This window comes from Cebus imitator, unplaced genomic scaffold, assembly GCF_001604975.1.
Source record: "Cebus imitator isolate Cc_AM_T3 unplaced genomic scaffold, Cebus_imitator-1.0 Scaffold222, whole genome shotgun sequence".
NCBI classification, from domain to species: domain Eukaryota; kingdom Metazoa; phylum Chordata; class Mammalia; order Primates; family Cebidae; genus Cebus; species Cebus imitator.
The window spans coordinates 1,020,178-1,040,014 of NW_016107537.1; the positions used below are offsets into that span (position 1 = coordinate 1,020,178).

Sequence of the window (19,837 nt, forward strand, 5' to 3'; positions counted from 1 at the left end):
GTCCCTCAGCTATAAACTGACTGACTTTGGCAGCTGGCCAGAGAGATGAACAAGAGATCTCTGATGCCTTTAAGCCCCTGTGGAGTAGGACTCTGTTGGGGAAAGTCATTCTCTTGACTGAGCAGCAATTTCAGAAGGAAATCCCATTTGCTTAGTCAGCTAGAGCAAAACAATCTACAGGACAGGACCCAGGGATGTGATCCTCCCACCCAAAGGCACTGAAGTAAATGACTCTAAAATACTTTCCAGGACTCATATTCTTTGAAGAACAAGGAGTAAAACATAAGACACATAAGACAGGAGCCAGCAAGTGAGGACTTGGAAGGAGATGATTCATTCAATCAGTCTCCACTGAATAATTTTAATCATCCATGCTGGCATGGGGACATGATATGAATAAGTTGACAGGGGTTTACTCTGATTAAGCAACGGGCTCGTACAGAGACCTGTCAGTCAAGAGTAAACAGGAGATGATTTCAGACAGTGAGAACAAAATTAACAAAGCCATGTGCCAAAGTGTGGCTGAAACTACGGACGAGTTTAAGAATTGAGAGGTCTGGGGAGTTGTTTGTTTTGGTTTGTTTTGTTTTTAAGACAAGGTCTTGAACGGGCATGGTGGCTCATGCCTATTAGTCCCAGCACTTTGGATGGCTGAGGTGGGTGGATCTCTTGAGCACAAGAGTTTGAGGCTACTCTGGGCAACATAGCAAGACACTTCACTACAAAAAGCATGCAGGTTGAGGCTACAGTGAGCAGAGACACACTGCTGCACTCCAGCCTGGGTGACAGAGCAAAACACTGTCTCCAAATCAAATAAACAAACAAAAAACAGAGTCTTGCTGTGTCACACAGGCTGGAGTGCAGTGGTGCAATCATGGCTCACTGCAGCCTGGAACTCCTGGGCTCAAGCGATTCTCCCACCTTGCCCTGCCAAAGTGCTAGGGCTACAGGTGTGAGCCAGCACACTTGGCCTCAGAAGAGATCTTAATAATAAAAGGACGAATTGCCTTGTGTCTCTTAGGGGCAGGATTGACACATCCAAGGATCAAGCAGAAGGCCTATGCTGAGTGGGCTGAGCAAAGAGAAAGGCTCAGAGCTGGGAAGAGGAGATGCAGTGCCAGGTGGGACAGGGCCTTTTAGGCTATGGGAGGCTTTCAGAGGAGACCCCACCTAAACTAAGCCATGACATTGCAGTGGGGGCCTGTTGAAGACATAGACTTCTACCTGAAAGCCAGAGAATTGGAAGGAGTATTTCCTCTGAAGAGGGACTCCAGTCCACAGGCATCTTGCCACCAAAGACATGGACAGGCCCTGGGGAAAAGATGATGGTGGCCTCACTAGAGGAAAACCATTTGCCACCTGAACTAGCCCAGGGTGGCTACCCAGGCACTCAGGATACACACCCATGCATGCATACACAGAATCATACTCCTTCATGTTATTCCTCAGTTCAGGGATTTCAACACCCATTTTTTTATTTTTACTTTTTTTTTTACATTTTTACTTTTTTTTATTTACTATTTTGAGACAGGGTCTCACTCTGTTGCCCAGGCTGGACACGGTGCAGTGGTGCAATCATATTAGGCTGGTGCAAAAGTAATCACAGTTTTTGCCATTATAAGTTTTGCCATTACTTTGCTATTACTTTTAATGGCAAAAATCGCGATTACTTTTGCACCAACCTAATAGCTCACTGGAGCCTCAAATTCCTGGTCTCAAGGAATCCTCTTGCCTCAGCTTCCTGAGTAGCTGGGACTACAGGCATATGCAATCATACCTGAGTAATTTTTGGGTTTTTGTTTTTTTTTTTTTTTTTTTTGGTAAAGATAGAAACTCATTTTGTTGTCCAGGCTGGTTTCAAGTTCTTGTCTTTGTGCCTTCCTCTGCTCTGTGCAAGACCTTCTGGATGCCCAGCTAATGAAGACTTCCAGGGAGAGGAAAGGTACACATAAGTCCCTGAGTAAAGAAGCAGGGTTTATCAACCACAAACAGCATGTGCAGCTCCACTGGCAGTCCTAGAGAGGTCACATTCACCCCGAGTGTGTGTGGAAGGCCTCTCCCTAGCAGATGGTTTATACGCCAGCCACAGCACAACATATTGTCTTAAATTGTGGACATTTGCAAAAACTCCTTGAGGGAAACTATCACATCTGGTGTTGTTTTGCTTTGTTTCCCTTCCCCTGTGTACACAACACACACACACACACACACGCACGCACACACACACACACACACACACACACCCTCCAACTATTCAGTTGGTGTGCTGAATGGATGAATGGCTAATGGAAGTCATTCTAAAAGCTACTTTCCTTGGCATACCATTACCTTTGATTTCATCTTTCTGGAACTCCTGTGCTCCCAGGTGAATTTGGAAAGCCCTCAGGAAGCATTTCAAAATAGAATAAATGGGAGTGTCTCTCTGGAAATTTACCTGCCATAAGTACTTCTAATAAGACACAGGAAAGGTGGCACCACACATTCCTGGTTAGAGTGTCAATGCTAGTCACCTTCCTGTCCCACAAAACTTTATTAAAGGCTCAAAATTCCCGTGGAAGTACGTGGACACCACTCTGCTTCCAGCCAGCCAGGGAAGCAAGGTGTCCGCTGTGCCTTTGTGGCAGGAACTGTGCTTCTCTACTCTCCTACTTCGAGGTCTTTGGGGCCAGCCTGCTACCTCCTCGTTGACAAGGCTGCTTAGTGAGCAGTTCATTCTGAGCTGGACATAGTGCTTCTGGTGAGTGTCTACTTCTATTTAACCCAAAGATATTCTTTCCTAAGGAAATGCTTTCCTGTTGGGGGAGGTTAGCTCCAGATGGAAGCCATGAGTGATGGCATGATGGCTCCTGGCTGTCATTGTTTGGTTGGCTGATATTCGTGGAGCACTACCATGAGCCAGTCATGGAGCTGAGCAGTATATGCCAGCCCTGAAGCAGGTGCATTAACAGCAAGGGAGACAAGCAAACAAAGTACAGTGATGGAGGTGTGCTGAGGGTGTTCAAGACTCACACAACACAGAGGAAGAGCACCCACAACCCATCTTGGGAAGGAACTTGTCATGGAGGAGGTGAAGCATGAGCTGAGTCTTGAAAGACTAGACAATAGCCAAACTACAAGGAGGAGAAGGAGTTTTGGGGCAGAAAGAACAGGTTGTGCAAAAGCCTAGAGACTAGAAAGAATATTACATTCAAGGAATTGCAAATAGTCTGGAAAAGGCTGATATGTGGTTTAGGAGAGAAAGGCAGGGGATTCCAGCTGGGCCCTGCTCGCCACACTCAGGAGCTTGAACTTATCCACAAAGGAGATGGAGAACCAATAATGGGTTTTGTGCAAGGGCTTCATGTCACCAGATTTGCTTTTTGGAGAGACCTCTGTGGCTGACGTGTGAGGAAGGGATGGATGAAGTTTCCATGGCAATCAGGAACACCAATTAGCAGATGATTCAAATGGCCTAGGGAAAAAGGGAAAAGGGCTTGAACTACCATGCAGCAGTAGAAAAGGAGAGGAAAAAACAGATTCCAGGCACTTAGGAAGCACTAAAAATGAGTACTTCAAAGAACCTGTGATAGGTGATGGTTGGATGGAGGGTGAGTTCTGGGGTGGCAATGCCTGGGAAAATACTTTCTGGTTAAGACAGGGAAGTGGATCAGCAGAAGTGGAGGGCTTCTGCTTTTTACTTTAAATACTTTTGTAATATTTGGAACTTTGAAAATGAGCAGATACATTAGCAAAAAGTCTACAGGGAATATTTTTGAAATCAACTAGTTCTAACATATAACTTTCAGCTTGCACGCATCATCAGTTAACTTTGATAGAGCCTTTCTGGAACTATCATCCCAAATATCAGTCCTTGTAAAAATCTATTTTGAAAAACAGGCCCTGTAAGACAGCCTCATAGATTCTTCACTGTAGATCTTCTAACATTGTAATGTCAGGGAGTGAAAGGAATCTATCAGAAAATGTCAAATTCTGGAATCTCTATTCATGGTATTGAAGTTTTGCCTTCACACAAAAGTTTAACACCTTTACACAATCAGAATTCCTCATTTTACATTGCTCAGTAATTAGAGGAAATCAGCCACCTAGAGCCTGGGTTCTAGACTTTGCCAATGGACCCAACAAATCCTGAGTAGCCTTGCTGAGAACAACTTCTCCCAGGAGATAGAAAACTCAGTTCCAGCCAACAAGAGGGAAGCAGTTGAAGAAGTGAAATTAACAAAGTCCTGGGAGGAAATGACCAAATCATCTTTGATTATGTAATAAACAGAGAGTAGAATACAGAAACAATAGACATTTTGGGAGAGAAGCATTTTATCATAGCTTTAGGAGAGAAGTATTTTTCAGCATCGTAAGCACACAATTCCAAGGATAGATACCTTCAAGGGATTGCTTTTGACAGTTATGACAAAGTCTTAAAGAAGAATGAAAAAAGGTCAGAGGAAATCCAGCAACAAAGCTGCCAGTTGTGGATGAGAAAGTGAACAGGAATAAGGAAGAAACTCAGAAAAGGGAAGAGAGATCACTAAAAAGCCTGATTTGGAAAGTCCCAGTGCTACCCTGAGAGGAGAAACAAATTCACACAACTCGTCACCACCAGAAGAAGAAAGGAGGGAAAACAAGAGAACAAAGAGTATCTCAATCCTAAAAGGACAATGTGGAAACACTTAGGGGCAGAGGTGAATCTGCCGGGCCAATGTAGTTTAGAATGTCATTCGATCACTGAGAATGAGAAAGGAGCCTGCCGATGGGCACTGAGTGGACAGGAGGAGACTGGCAAAAGATGTTTGTAACAATTAAAGTGAGATCCAGTTTGGATTCCGTTAACCCATGTTTGAGTCATAGTTCCAGCATTTACTGTTTGTGTGGTCTTAAGTTATTGTCTCAACCTCAGTTTCTGCATAGGTCAAATCAATTATCTACTTTAAAGATTATTTTGAAGAGTTAATAAGATAATGAGGAAAAAATGTACCTGGCACCTAGTAGGTGCTCAATAAAGGACAGCTTTAAAAAAAAAAAAAGTATTGCTTCTTAATTTGTATGTAAGAAAAAATGGTATAATGCAATGATATAAGGCTGGGACCTGCAAGACAAATTCAGCCACACCCATTCATTTATGCATTATCTGACTGCTTTTCTGAAAAAATGCAGGGTTAAGTAGTTGCACCTGAAACATTTATTATCTGGCCCTTCAAAGAAAATGTTTCCAGACCCTGGATAAGTGGTACCAGGATCCCCTCTGTTTACCATCCCCTCTATTAGGCGTGATTAAAGACATAGAGTAGGAGAGCCCTGCCATCCACCTTACCCACCCAGAGGATTTTTCTGATGGATGCAAAGGAGGGACAAGGTCTCACTGGCCTCCCAGACTGGGATAACAACTCAGCTAGCAGGGAAAAGCCACTGGAGACCACATACCTCGCCAGCCCTAGACGCCTGCTCATATATCTAAGCCCTCCTTGTTCCAGACCAGGGAGAAGAATGGAATGTCCCTTAGACTCTGCATGTCCCCAATCTGAGTACCTGGATTTAAGAGGAAGAAGAGGCCCATTGGAGATGATGCTGTAAGAGGAGTGGAAGCAATATGATAAAAATCACAGTCCCAATTCCCAAATAATCCCAGAAGCAGGAGAGAAAGGAGAGAAATATCCACAGAGACACTGTTCATACTTGAAGATCCCACAGGGACTCATGGAAATGATGGAAGAAAATGAGACTCATAAGAATAATGTTAGGAAGCCAATGCCAAGAATGAGATGGGGCTTGAGGAAAATGGTAAGGGCAGATTGCTTAGTTCTTTTCTAAGCAAGAGGGTGAATAAGGAAGGAACAGCCCACTGCAAAGAACAGCCATCACTACATGTACACACGACAATATAAGAACTAACTCATGATTATTTTGCTGTCTTCTTGTTCAAAATGATTGAAGACCAATGAAATTAGGTCAACCAACCAGCTAGGAAGCCCATGATCAGACGCAAGATGGTATCAGGGCACTTGCTGCTTTGAATAAATGTCAGTCTCATATCTTGGAAGAATGATCTGCCAGGGTGAAGAGAAACTTGCAGCTGAGAAAGGCTTTAGTGACTCAAGAGCTGAAAAATTCCCCAAAAGCTGGAGCATCCTGGCACTGCCAGCTTCCTACTTCTGCTTGTTCCAGTTCCTTGAGGCTACCTCACCATCTACATCATCATCACTCTTCCACTCCTGCCCTTAGTGTAACTACATCTACAGAGAGATATTTTCTGCCCATTGGAGATTAGAAGGAAGTACTGTGGCCTGAGTGGTTACCTTGGGAAGACAGGATCTGACACATACATTGCACAACCTGACTGCCTGACATAAGAGGTTTCACTTCCTGAGATGGACGGAATGGTGGCAGGTTTGAGTCCAGGTTACAGGGCCAGGATGAGACATGGCAGAACTGTGGAGACTGCTACGTCAGGGGCATTGCTCCATTGCTCCAAAATTTCCCTCGAGCAAAAGCATCAGGGGCTCATGCAACCTGGATACTAGTGCTGCTTCAACCACACTGTGTTATTGGATGAGTCACTTCATCCCTCCTAGCCTTGGTTTCTTTGTCTGCTGTTCCCATTCAAATAGCTATTCATGTCTTCGTCTCAATGGTCCCACTAGATCCCACCAGACAATCATTAAGGCTCCTTTCAGCTGGCAGCTTCTGAGGTCCTGGATGCTACAATTGGAAGATGGAGAAGTGGAAGCTCAAGGCTTCTGACCAGCATCCCAAGTCCCAGAAGCAGAATGGACTAACTCAGAGCGATGCTTCGATCCCTTCCCTTCACTGGCTTTGATCCTCCTTTGCTCAGCTTGTAATCACATCAACAGACCAAAGGCATCTCTGTGTTCTATCAGGAGAGTCCACAGAGCCACCAGCCCTCCAGACCCTTCTAGTTGCCACATAAGGACTCTGTGGAAGGGTTTGAGGCTGCCCTGATCAGGCAATGAATGCATGATTGCACCACTGCACTCCAGCCTGGGGGACAAAGCTAGACTCTGTCTAGGAGAGAGAGAAAAAGAGAGAGAGAGAGAGAGAGAGAAGGAAGAAGGGAAAGAAAGGGAAGGGAAGGGAAGGGAAGGGAAGGGAAGGGAAGGGAAGGGAAGGAAGGGAAGGGCACAGTGGCTCACACCTGTAATCCTAGCACTTTGGGAGGCTGAGATGGGTGGGTCATGAGGTCAGAAGATTGAGACCACCCTGGCCAACATGGTGAAACCCCATATCTACTAAAAATGCAAAAATTAGCCAACCTTGGTGATGCGCACCTGTAATCCCAGCTACTCAGGAGGCTGATGCAGGAGAATCGCTTGAACCTGGGTGGTGGAGGTTGCAGTGAGCCAAGATTGTGCCGCTGCACTCCAGCCTGGGTGACAGAGCAAGACTCCACTTAAAGAAAGAAAGAAGGAAGGAAGGAAGGAAGGAAGGAAGGAAGGAAGGAAGGAAAGAAAGAAAGAAAGAAAGAAAGAAAGAAAGAAAGAAAGAAAGAAAGAAAGAAAGAAAGAAAGAAAGAAAGAAAGAAAGAGGTGGGGGAGGGAGAGAGAGAAAGAGAAAGGAAGAAAGGGAGGGAAGGAAAGAGAAAGAAGGAAAAAGAAAGAGAAAGAGAGAGGGGGGAGGGATAGAAAAAGAGAGAGAGAAAGTAGAGAAGGAAGGAGGGAGGGAGGAAGAGAGAAAGAAGGAAAGAAAGAGAAAGAAAGAAAAGAAAAAAGAGAAAGAGAAAGAAAGACTCTGAGGAAGATGGCAGTTCCTACAACACGGGCTTGGTGGGGACCAGTTGTTAATTTGCAAAGTGGATCCTGTGAAGGCAAAACAGAGGAGTCCCCTAGGCCACCCAGACAGGGCCTTCAGCTATCTACAGGACCAGACACCAAGCTTCTTGAGGGCTCAGTGTTAGGAATGGAGTATTGCTTCTCAAATTCACAGGAAACTAACACATTGAACAGCTTTTAGATTTCCTGTGGAAAATATAACTTACTAAAGATGGAGTTCTGTGTCTGCCTTCCTGATATCAAGATACTGGGAGCCAAATTAAAAATCAGAACACTGCTTGGCAAGCAAGTCCATGAAATGCTCTTTGTCCCACAATAGAGTCTATTTCCTTCGTGCCTCAAATACTCTCACAGGGGCTCACTCCCTTGGATAATGCAGAATGACCACAATACCCGGCACATGTTCATTTGAATAAAAATGCTGTCAAATTCCCATTTGCCCATTCAAGCAGCAAACTCTACCACCTAATGTACATGCCAGGCATTGTGCTAAACTTGGCTCAAAAAGATTTCACAGCTTCCTAGAGGAACCAGAATAGGGAGCAAGGTTTCAACTCAGTGCTGTAAGAAGTGTTACAGTGCAGATCTGTCAAAGAGGCAAAGGAGGGTGTTCCTAGACTCCAGGCACTGTTCATAACCTGGACTCTCATTCATTGTAGATGGAGGGCTCCCCTGGGCGGTACCCTGGAGCAGATACTCTGCTAGTGTCTCGGTTAAAGAGAGACTGATAACTCTGGCATTATCAAGAGATAGAGTCTCAGATGGATATTCTTACAGAAACAATATTCCACTTTTCAGAGTTCACCAAAAAATTATTTTAGGCAGAGATCATCCAGCATTGATCTGGTTTATCCAAGAGACTGATTAGGGTAACAGCACCTGGTATTGCAGTGTCGCATGAGCTCACCTCCAGGGTTGCCCCAACTCTGTCAGGAGCCTGCACCCCTGCATACGGTATGTTCCCTGCCCCATCCAAGAAAAGTCAAGTGTCTCCCCAGAGGCTCCTGCAGTTGATGGAGATCTCCTGAGGTAGAGACCCACACCCTCAATCCAGACACGGAGGGCTATTTCCCCTATATTGTACCCATTTATCCATCTCTGAGTGAGAAGATTCCTAAATTTAAGTAGGAAAAAGTGAATGAAGAAGAGTATTTGTGTGTACAAATCTGTGTGTCATCCACTTCGTCCCAGATATCATAAATTTAAACATTCTTCTAACCTAGGAAAATCCAGTATTTTAATGTTGACATCAATTGCACAATGGTTATCAGAAAAACCATGTATATTTGCATGGTGATCTATTGACAAAATGTGTCATAGTTTGCTACTCCTTTCCATGAACCAGAGAGTTATTTCAGCTTATCAGCTCCCTCCCCTAGAAATTTACATCAATCCTCTTCCCGCCACCCCCCAGTCCTTTGACTTGATTATGAAATCAGGTATTCAACAGAGAAATTACTCAGCCTCTCACTTCTGCTTTTGAAGGCCATAAAACAGTCAGGGAGAAACTAGCAGACAGAAAACCTCTTTGAGGCACAAGGCACAACAGGCTGCTCTGGGATTCTCTTCAGTCAATCTTCATTGCTCAAGTATGACTTTAACTAATACTTCCTTACAACTAGGGAAGGGAGGTGCTAAAGGAGTCTCTCTCTCTCTCTCTCTCCCTCTTTGTCCCTCTCTCTCTCTCTCTCCCTCCATCCCTCTCTTTCTCCTGCCCTCTCTTCCTCGCTCTCTCCATCTCTGCCTCCCTCTCTCAGCTTTTTGCAAAAATGCAAGGTGTAATGTAATTGCTTATGACTCGGGAAATATTCTGGGAATGAATACTGCTTATCTAGCACCTGACACCCTAAAGGTTAGTGTCAAAGCCTCTGCTCCAGCTCACCTCACAAATACACTGCGAGTTTGGGTTTGGTTTAGCAAATGCTTTTCTCTAGATTCAAAGGACATCTCTTTCACACATTCATTCATTCACTCAGAGATCACTTATTTGTGTGCCTGCCATGTACTGGATGCTGAGAGAAATCACACATGAACATAGCTGTCATGGGGAAGTCACTCATTTTCTTCTTTTTACACAGGTGTCTGAAGCAGCCATGGCAGAAGTACCTGAACTCACCAGTGAAATGATGGCTTACTACAGGTTAGTGGGGACACTGAGACATGAGTAACATGAGCAGGACTTCTCTTTCAAGAGCGGAGTGTTATCTGTGCTTGGAGACCAGATTTTTCCCCTAAATTGCCCCTTTCCGGGGCAAGCAGGGTTCCAAGTAAATCTGATTTGAAGACTTCTTTCCCATTACAAATCCCTCCAGCCTTGGGACTTGGAGGCTATCCAGATGTGTTGTTGCAAGGGCTTCCTGCAGAAGCAAATGAAGAGAAAAGATTCCAAGCTGACAATAGAAGGAATCCCTTTGCAAAGTGTGGCTTGGAAGGGAGACAGAGAGCTCAGATTTTAGCTTACTCTCCTGGGCTAGAGGTTAGGCCTCAGGATCCAACAGGGAGCACCCAGGGTGCCCACCTCTCAGGCCCGGAATCTGCCTCTTAGACTGTTCTGTGCCTGTCACCGTGGAACTTGCCAGGTATTCTCAGGCAGCTTTGAGTGACACGCTGTTTGCAGTTTCTTATCAACAGTCAAGTCTTGTACACAGGGAAGGAAAAATGAATCTGTTTAGAAAACATAATTGAGCCATCCCCTGTTTTTATTGCAGTGGCAACGAGGATGACTTGTTCTTTGAAGTCGATGGTCCTAAACAGATGAAGGTAAGACTATGGGTTTAGCTCCCAACCCAAGGAAGGGCTCTAACATAGGAAAAGCTCAAAGAGTTCTGAGCCACTTTGATGCCATGCTATTTTGTTTTAGAATAACTTTCACCTCTTCCAGTGAGACACAGGCTGCACCACTTGCTGACCTGGCCACCTGGTCACCATTATCACCATGGTGACTCACTAACGTTGGTGATGGTGACCACACTTGGTGGCAACAGAGGAGTAATAGTGATAATTCCTGTTTTGTACTAGGAAGACAGTCAAGTCTTCAACACAAATTTGATTCTCCTTTTAGGAGAAAGGTTCAGCCTTGTTCAGGGTTCAATCACTTGAGTTAACTCATAAACCAAGAGATGATCTTGAGAACTAACAAATATCTACCCCTTTCAAGTAGAATAGTTTTTTGCTTCCAGGGGTGAAGCTTGTAACAACAAGATGTAAATTATGTAAACAAAAAGGTGAATTGAGACTTGAAAGAAAATTAGTCACTTGCTGTGTGACCTTGACAAGTCATTTTACCCGCTTTGGACCTCATCTGAAAAATAAAGGGCATGAGCTAGATGATCTCTGAAATGCTGGCATCTTGCAACCTTTGGTTCTGAAATATTTTCAGTGGTAGCTAAGGGCATTTGGGCAGCAAATGGGCATTTTTCAGACTCATCCTTACAGAGAGCCTTGTTACACTCCCGCTGTCTCTTCTGTTTTATACGATGCTCAGTAGCCCTCTTACGTGGCCCAGCCATCGGCCCAGTTAGGTCAGTTGCGCAGGTTGGGAGGAAGCCACTTTTCTCTGACTTTACTTTTTTCCAGTTTGTGGCAGCCTCCCCTAGCCTCCTAATCCAGTCCTCAGTCTTCTTAAAACACATTTCTTTAAAAGTTTTAAGACTGGCATAACTGGTTAGCTCCAGCCGTGGAAGGAGCCCGTTGGCTTCTCTGTCTGACCTTCACCCCTATTGCCTTTTCCAGCAGCTTGGTTCTGCTCCAGGTAGGAAAGTCTCTGGTGCTCAACTTTCTTTTGTGCATTTAGAGGTCTCTTTAACTGTCTTTCAAGCCTTTGAACCATTATCATGCCTTGAGGCAACATCAGTTAAGCCTTAATACAGAGCCTCTCTGAATAAGAAGACAGTGGTAATTTTTAAATATTTCACAAACAGTAACTACTCTTACAGGATTTCAGAATGCCATGAGACAATGTTATGAAAAAGAAAAACAAAAGAACTGTGTAGAAAAATTGAATAGTTGCTGAGTGAGCATAAGTGAATGGAAAATGTTATGATCATCCACATGAGAAAGCAAATCATAGTGTGACTGCATTAGGGATACAAAAAGATATAGAGAAGGTATACATGTATGGTGTAAAAAAATACAAAAATACAAATATATTTGTATTTTTTTCACATACAAAAAGATGAACAAGGTAGAAATGGGATTTATTCTAAAAGAATAGCCTGTAAGGTGTCAGAAAGCCCACATTCCAGTCTTGGGTCTGCCTCTAACTTGCCGCTGAGCTTCAAAGAGGAATAATTTTTTTATCTTATTTTATGAAAGGGAGTCTCACTCTGTCTCCCAGGCTGGAATGCATTGATACAATCTCAGCTCACTGCAACCTCCTCCTCCTGGGTTCAAGCAATTCTCCTTCCTCAGCTTCCCGAGCAGCTGGGATTATAGGTGCCTGCCACCACTCCTGACTAATTTTTGTATTTTTAGTAGCGACAGGGTTTCACCATGTTGGCCAGGCTGGTTTCGAACTCCTGACCTCAAATTATCCATCCATCTCGGCCTCCCAATGTTCTGGGATTACAGGTGTGAGCCAGCATGCCTGGCCCAGAGAGGGATGATCTTTAGAAGCTCGGGATTCTCTCAGGCCCCTTCCTCCTCTCTGAGCTTTCTCCTCTCTGTTGTCAAAGCATGGATCCTGGCGGGACCACCTCACCAGGCTCCCTCCCTCACTCTCTCCACAGTGCTCTTTCCAGGACCTGGACCTCTGCCCTATGGATGGTGGCATCCAGCTGCGACTCTCCCCCCAGCACTACAGCAAGGGCTTCAGGCAGGTCGTGTCGGTTGTCGTGGCCATGGAGAAGCTGAGGAAGATGCCGGTTTACTGCCCACAGACCTTCCAGGACAATGACCTCAGCACCTTCTTTCCCTTCATCTTTGAAGAAGGTACTTAGCCATGCACAGGCAGTAGATCTCCACTTTTGTCCTCTTAGAAGCCATCAGGCTTCCAGCCAACTAAATTCCTCCAGAGACGAAGCCCTTCAAAGATAGAAAGTCCAGCAGGGAGATAAAACAAAGAAGGCTAGAAACCAAATCAATCATCTCTTTAGTGGAAACTATTCTTAAAGAAGGTCTTGATGGCTACTAACATCTGCAACTCCCTCATTCTTTCTCAGGGGCCTTTCACTTACATTGTCACTATGAGGTTTGTAACCTCCCTGTGGGCTAGTGTTATGACCATCACCATTTTACCTAAGTAGCTCTGTTGCTTGTCCATAGTGAGCAGTAATAGAGCTGAAGCTGGAACCTATGTCTAATAGTGTCAGGTCCAGTGTTCTTACCCACCCCCCTCCCAGCTTCATCCCCACCAGTGTTGTCATCAGACTTTGACCGTCCATGCGCAGATGTCATCCCAGAAACCAAATTCTGCTGCCTCACCTCAAGAGGCCTGCCCTTCTGATTTTATGCCTAAATAACATATGTGCTCCACATTTCAGAACCTGTCATCTTCGACACATGGGATAACGAGCCTTATGTGTGCGATGCACCTGTGCGATCCCTGAACTGCACACTCCGGGATGCACAACAAAAATGCTTGGTGATGTCCGGCCCATATGAACTGAAAGCTCTCCACCTCCAGGGACAGGATATGGAACAACAAGGTAAGTGGAGACATCCTGGTTTCCCCACCTGGCCTCCCGGCAGCTTGCTAATTCTCCATGTTTTAAACAGAGTAGAAAGTTAATTTAAGGCAAATCATCAACACAAGTGAAAAGAAACATTAAAAAATAATATACGAACTTTTGTTTGGTCCTAGAAATGACACATTTGATTGCACCGGCCAGTACTCCAGTTAACAGGAGTGTGACCCTGAGAAATTAGTTGGCTCAAGCACTCCCAAGACCATGTCCAGCCAAGTCTCTTGGGCATAGTGCTGTGTCAATGCTTCCACAGCATGGGGTCATTTGATGGACATGGCCTAACTGCCTGTGGGTTCTCTCTTCCTGTTATTGAGGCTGAAACAAGAGTGGTGAAGCGATAATATGTCCATCCCCATCCCCAGCCTTGCCCCCTTGCCCCAACATCCTTCCCACTCAATGCCAGATGATTACTTGTAGGGAAATTTTCCTGCCCAGCAGGAACTTATATCTCTCTGCTATAACTGGCAAATGTTTCAAGTGCGGTGAGCCCATCATTAACTGTGGTGATCTTCCTGGCATCATGCCACAATAGCCAAAGCCTATGCACAGGAGTGTGGGCAACTAAGGCTGCTGACCTTGAAGGGCAGCCTCTCTCAGGGGAAAGCTATTTGCTCTCAGCCAGGCCAAGAAAGTCCTGTTTCTTTAGAACTGGGTAGTAAGAGTGGCCCTGGGGCCTCCAATGGACACTGCTGTGACTGAGGAAGATCAAAATGAGTGTGCCTCTTTGGAGCCACCTTCCCAGCTCAGCCTCTCCTCTCCCAGTTTCTTCCCATGGGCTACGCTCTGCTCCTGAAACAGCTTTGGTGCCTGATTTCTAGCAGAAGTACGGATTTACCTCTTTCCTTGTCTTCCACATTGATCAAATTATTCTGTTCCTCTGGATGGGCACATTGCCAGCCAGTGGCACAATGGCTTCCTTCCTTCCTTTACCATTTAAAATGTAGACCCTCCTTCATTCTCCACTGTTACCCTCTGAAGCTCAGAGAAACCCTCAGGCATTTTGGGGGAAACCCGAAATCAACCAAATGACCCTGCTGCTGTCTGTGAGAAGTCAAGTTGTCCTGTCTCTTAGGCCAAGGAACCTCACTGTGTGTTCCCACAGGGGCTACCAAATTGCATGTATCCTATTCATGGGGCCAGGGGTTGGGCTGACCTTGCACTGCTGTGTCCCTAACCACAAGACCCCCTTCTTTCTTCAGTGGTGTTCTCCATGTCCTTTGTGCAAGGAGAAGAAAGTAATGACAAAATACCTGTGGCCTTGGGCCTCAAGGAAAAGAATCTGTACCTGTCCTGTGTGCTGAAAGATAAGAAGCCCACTCTACAGCTGGAGGTAAGTGAAGCTATGGAATGAAGCCCTTCTCAGCCTCCAGCTATCACATATTCCCAGACAACCACCTTCTCCATGCCCCCACCCCTAGGAAAAGCTGAGAGAAGGCCTATTTGACAATGTTGAATTAACATAAATAAATTTAATATAGTTTATAAATGCATGCAACTTTCAATCCTGCTGCAAAAAATTAAATCATTTTGCTGGTGTTATTATGTCCTACTGGAGTTATGACCCTGTAGATTATATATTGTTAGGGCTGCTCTCATTTGATAGACACTTTGGAAAATGAATGACCTAAAGAATCGCATAATCACGTCCACTCCACTCCCCAAATCACCCCTACTATCAACTTCAGCTTTCCCAGCAAAGCTTCATTTCCAAGTTGATGTCATTCTAGGACCATAAGGAAAACTACGGTAAAAAGTCCCTGGAAACTAGCTACCTCAAGAAGGTCTAGCCTTTAAAAAAAAAAAAAAAAAAAATCTCACCTACATTATTCTCCTCAGCATTTGGCACTAAGTTTTAGAAAAGAATAAGGGCTCTTTCAGTAAACATACAGAAAGTTGGGGGTCCAATTATAACTCAGGAGTCTGGCTCCTGATCCTGTGACCCACTCATCAATTTCCTCTCCAGCCAACCCAAAGAACATCTTTCCCACAGCATCTTTGTCCCTTTCCTCACAAAAATTCTTTCTCTTTTGCTGCAGAGTGTAGACCCCAGAAATTACCCAAAGAAGAAGATGGAAAAGCGATTTGTCTTCAACAAGACAGAAATCAATAACAGGCTGGAATTTGAGTCTGCCCAGTTCCCCAACTGGTACATCAGCACCTCCCAAGCAGAAAACATGCCTGTCTTCCTGGGAGGGACCAAAGGCGGCCAAGATATAACTGACTTCACCATGCAATTTGTGTCCTAAAGAGAGCTGTATCCAGCGGGTCCTGTGCTGAATGTAAACTCAACACGTAGGGCTGGAAGAAGGGAACAGAAAGGTTTCAAATGTGGCTATAGCCTGGACATTCCTGTTGTCTACACCAATGCCCCAGTGCCTGTCTTAGGGTAGTGCTAGGAGGATCTCCTGTTCACTAGCCAAGATGGTCAGCTCTCTCCTTTCAGGGCCAATCCTCAGCCCGTGTGTTGAGCCAGGCCTCTCCCACCTCTCCTACTCAGGTAAAGCCCTCCTGACAGAAACCACAGCCACATTTGGTTCTAAGAAACCCTCTGTCCTTCACTTCCACCTTCTGATGAGCAACTGCTTCCCTATTTATTTATTTATTTGTTTGTGTTATTGATTGGTCTATTTAATTTATTCAAGAGGTCAAAAAAGTAGCAGTGTCTGTAAAAGAGTCCAATTTTTAATAGCTATGGAATCAATTCAATTTGGACTGGTATGCTCTCCTAAAATCAAGTCCTTTCACTAAGACTGAAAATGTATAAGCTCAGATTATTTAAATGGGAATAATTATGAATGAGCAAGTATGATCACACTGTTCAACGGTTCTAAAATAAACTTCACTGAAAAAACAAAAAAAAGATCTTTCCTGATCATTGACTTGTCTTGGATTTGACACTGAATAGTAAAGATAAACAGGGCTGTGAGAGTTCTTGGGGGACCAGAAGCCCACTCCTCATGGCTGAGTGCTGCAAAGTACCTGGAAACATCTTTAGCCACCAAAGACTATCCTCCTTACCCATTCCCTTTATTTCTGTTGTTCAACCAAAAGATATTCAGTGCACATCTGGAACAGGATCAGCTGAAGCACTGCAACTAGTTGGGATTGGCACTTAACAGCTGCCAGTGATTTCTCTATCTCTGCAGCAAACATCTGTTGAGCAAGTGCTATGTACTAGAAGACAAGAATACATAGACAAGAAAGGTAAGAAGTTCCTCCTCAGATAGGAGAGGCAGGTAGGTAAAAGCAATAACAAGGCAATGTGCCAAGTAGAGTAAGATAAAATACAAAAGGAGTATCCAGGAAGGAGTGAGGAGAGTGACATACGAATCAAGCCTAACGGGAGAAGCAGAAAATTTCCCCACATGGGCCAGGTGTGGTGGCTTACACCTTTAATCCCAGCACTTTGGGTGGCAGAAGCAGGAAGGTAGCTTGAGCCCAGGAGCTCAAGACCAGCCTGGGAAACATAGTGAGACCTCCATCTCTACAAAAAAAATAAAATAATCAACCAAGCATGCTGGCACACACCTGTAGTCCCAGCTAGTTGGGAAGCTGTGACAGGAGGATCACTTGAGCCCAGGAGGTCAAGACTGCAGTGAGCTATGATCGCACCATTGCACTCCAGGCTGGGTGGCAGAGTGAGACCCTATCTTCAAAGAAAGTTCTCAGATAGAAAAGAAAAGTCCCTCAGGTAGGGGAACCAGCATGAACAAGGGCATGGGGGTATAAGAATGAATGATGCAAAAAGTACACTGTCAGGATTGCAGGAGTCACCAGAAGAAAAGTCAAAACACGAAACAAGCCAGGAGAAAAGTATTTGTAGCTCACATTCCAGGTAAAGGGATAATTTGCTTCACATGTAAAGAACTGCCTCAAAACATTGGGAAAAAAAAGAACAAAATCCAGCAAAACAAGACGCAAGGGATATTAACAGTCTGTTCACAGAAAAGAAAATACTATTTGATCTTGGTCAGACTAAAACAATGTTCAACATTACTGGTAATAAGAAAGGCAAATTAAAAGCACTTTGAGATACTAATATTTTCCCATCATATTGACAAAAATCAAAAGTTTAACAACAAAACCTGTTGATCAAACTGTGGGGAAATCTTCACTGTTAAATATTACATGTGGGACTATAAATTGATATGACCCTTATAGAACAAAATTTGCTAACTATGAAAATCACAAGTGCACTTGCCCTTTGGTCCAGCAATTTCACTCCTGGAGATTGATCCTACAGATGGACATAACCCACGTGAAATGAAAATAATCAAAATTATTCATTGCACATCATTCGTAATAAGAAAAAATGGAAGTAACTCAAGTGTTTATCAAAAAGAGACTAGCTAAATGAACTATAGGACGTAGAATACTATGCAGCTATATAAAAGAATGAGAAAGCACCCTGGTATGGTTTGGATCTGTGTCCCAGCCCAAATCTCATGTTGAACTGTAATTCCCGATGTTGGAGGTGGAGTCTGGTGTGGGGCGATTGGCTCATGGGAGTGGAGTTCTTTGGTGCTGTTCTTGTGAAAGAGTTCTCACAAGATCTGGTTGTTTAAAAGTGTGTGGCTTCCTCTCTCTCTCTCTCTCTCTCTCTCTTTCTCTTTCTCATTCTCTTGCTCTCGCTCTTTCTCTCTCTCTCTCTCTGTCTCAGTCCTGCTCCTGCCATGTAAGACACCTGCTCCCACTTTGCCTTCTGCATGAGTAAAAGTACCCTGAGGCCTCCTCAAAAGCAGATGCTGCCATGCTTCCTGTGGAACAGCCTGTGAAACTGTGAGCCAATTAAACCACTTTTCTTTATAAATTACCCAGTCTCGGGTATTTCCTTATAGCAATACACGCTCTCTGCACAAACATGAAATCCTCTCCAAGGCATGCTGATAGCTGAAAAAGAACAAGATGATATGCTAACTCTGAAGTAACAAAAGATAGGGGAAGCAATACATTCCACTGTGCTTGCATTTGATTATGTTAATTCTGGAAGATACATAAGAAATGAACAAAGTAGTGTCGGAGGCTGAGAAATAAGATATATAGGGACAGGTGTAGGCGCAAGACACTTTAATGAACACATTTTATACGGTTTGTTTGTTTTTTCAATGTATTATTTATTTTATTTTGAGACAAGGTCTTGCTCTGTCACCCAGGCTCAAGAATCCTCCCACCTCAGCCTCCTGAGTAAGTGGGACTGCAAGCATACCGCACTATATTAGTCCGTTCTCACACTGCTATAAAGAATGACCTGAGACTGGGTAATTTATGAATAAAAGAGGTTTAGCTAACTCACAGCTCTGCAGGCTGTACAGGAAGCATGGCTGGGAGGCTTCAGGAGACTTACAATCGTGACGGAAGGCAAAGGGAAAACAAGCACGTCTTACCACAGCGGAGCAGGAGAGAGTGAAGAGGCGGGTGCTACGCACTTTCAAACAATCACTTCTTGTGAGAACTCACTCATTATCATGAGAACAGCAAGGAAGAAACCACCCCCATGATCCAATCACTTTCCTCCAGGACCCTCCCTCAACATTGAGGATTAAAATTCAACATGAAGTTTGAGTTGAGTCACAGAGCCAAACCATATCAGCCACCATTCCCAGCTAATTTTCTAAATTTTTTTTGTAGATACAGGGTCTCACTGTGTTGCCCAGGCTGGTCTTGAACTCCTGGGCTCTAATGATCTTCCTGTCTCGACCTTCCAAATTGCAGGATTACAGGCATGAGCAACCATGCCTGACCTACAGTTTGATTTTTGAATCATGTAAATGTATTATATAGAAATAAAATAATAATTTTTAAAGATTTTATCAAAAAATATGTATCTGACTTCTCATGGAAAGACAACTGTTGAGCTGAGGGGGCTGCCAGTGCTTGGCAGCTAACTCTCAATACTCTCCTTCTTTGAAGTTCTCCAAGCTGGGGCAGAGGCTGGCAGAGCCCCTCTCCTAGCTCTGCTTCATAACTGCAGTGCAAAGGATGACACGGCTGTTGGAGCACACACCCAAGTGGCAACCATACTGTAAGATGGAACATAGATGGTGGCAGGAAAGCAGGTGGTCTGGGAAGAAAGCAGAGGAGCCTGTGAGTTCGAGCTCTCATTCAGCCCCCTCTCCTTGACTGAGTGATACAATTCCACGAGCCCCCTCAGATCCAAAGGGGAAGACATGCCAGGAAGAATGAAACTGTGAAGGTATCTCACCTTGAGAGGAAGCCAGATTCCAAATCATCTCTGTAGGGGTAAATGGGTACAGCCATTTTGGGGAGAAAATTGGTAGTGTCTACTTTTTTGGGTTTCTTAAGTATGTACTTTGGCTCAGCAGTTCCACTATTTGGCATCTTCCCTAAAGAAATTTATGGACATCTGCTGATGTG

General features: G+C 44.4%; 1 protein-coding gene across 1 annotated transcript; it reads left to right on the forward strand.

The window, feature by feature from the left end:
• Positions 1-9,192: 9,192 nt before the first annotated feature.
• On the forward strand, positions 9,193-16,313 carry IL1B (interleukin 1 beta). Its single transcript, XM_017549808.2, has 7 exons — positions 9,193-9,367; positions 9,857-9,918; positions 10,487-10,538; positions 12,506-12,707; positions 13,259-13,423; positions 14,662-14,792; positions 15,499-16,313. Exons 2-7 carry the CDS (start codon positions 9,872-9,874, stop codon positions 15,706-15,708), a joined length of 807 nt encoding a protein of 268 aa, XP_017405297.1. The 5' UTR covers positions 9,193-9,367; positions 9,857-9,871; the 3' UTR covers positions 15,709-16,313.
• Positions 16,314-19,837: the final 3,524 nt, after the last annotated feature.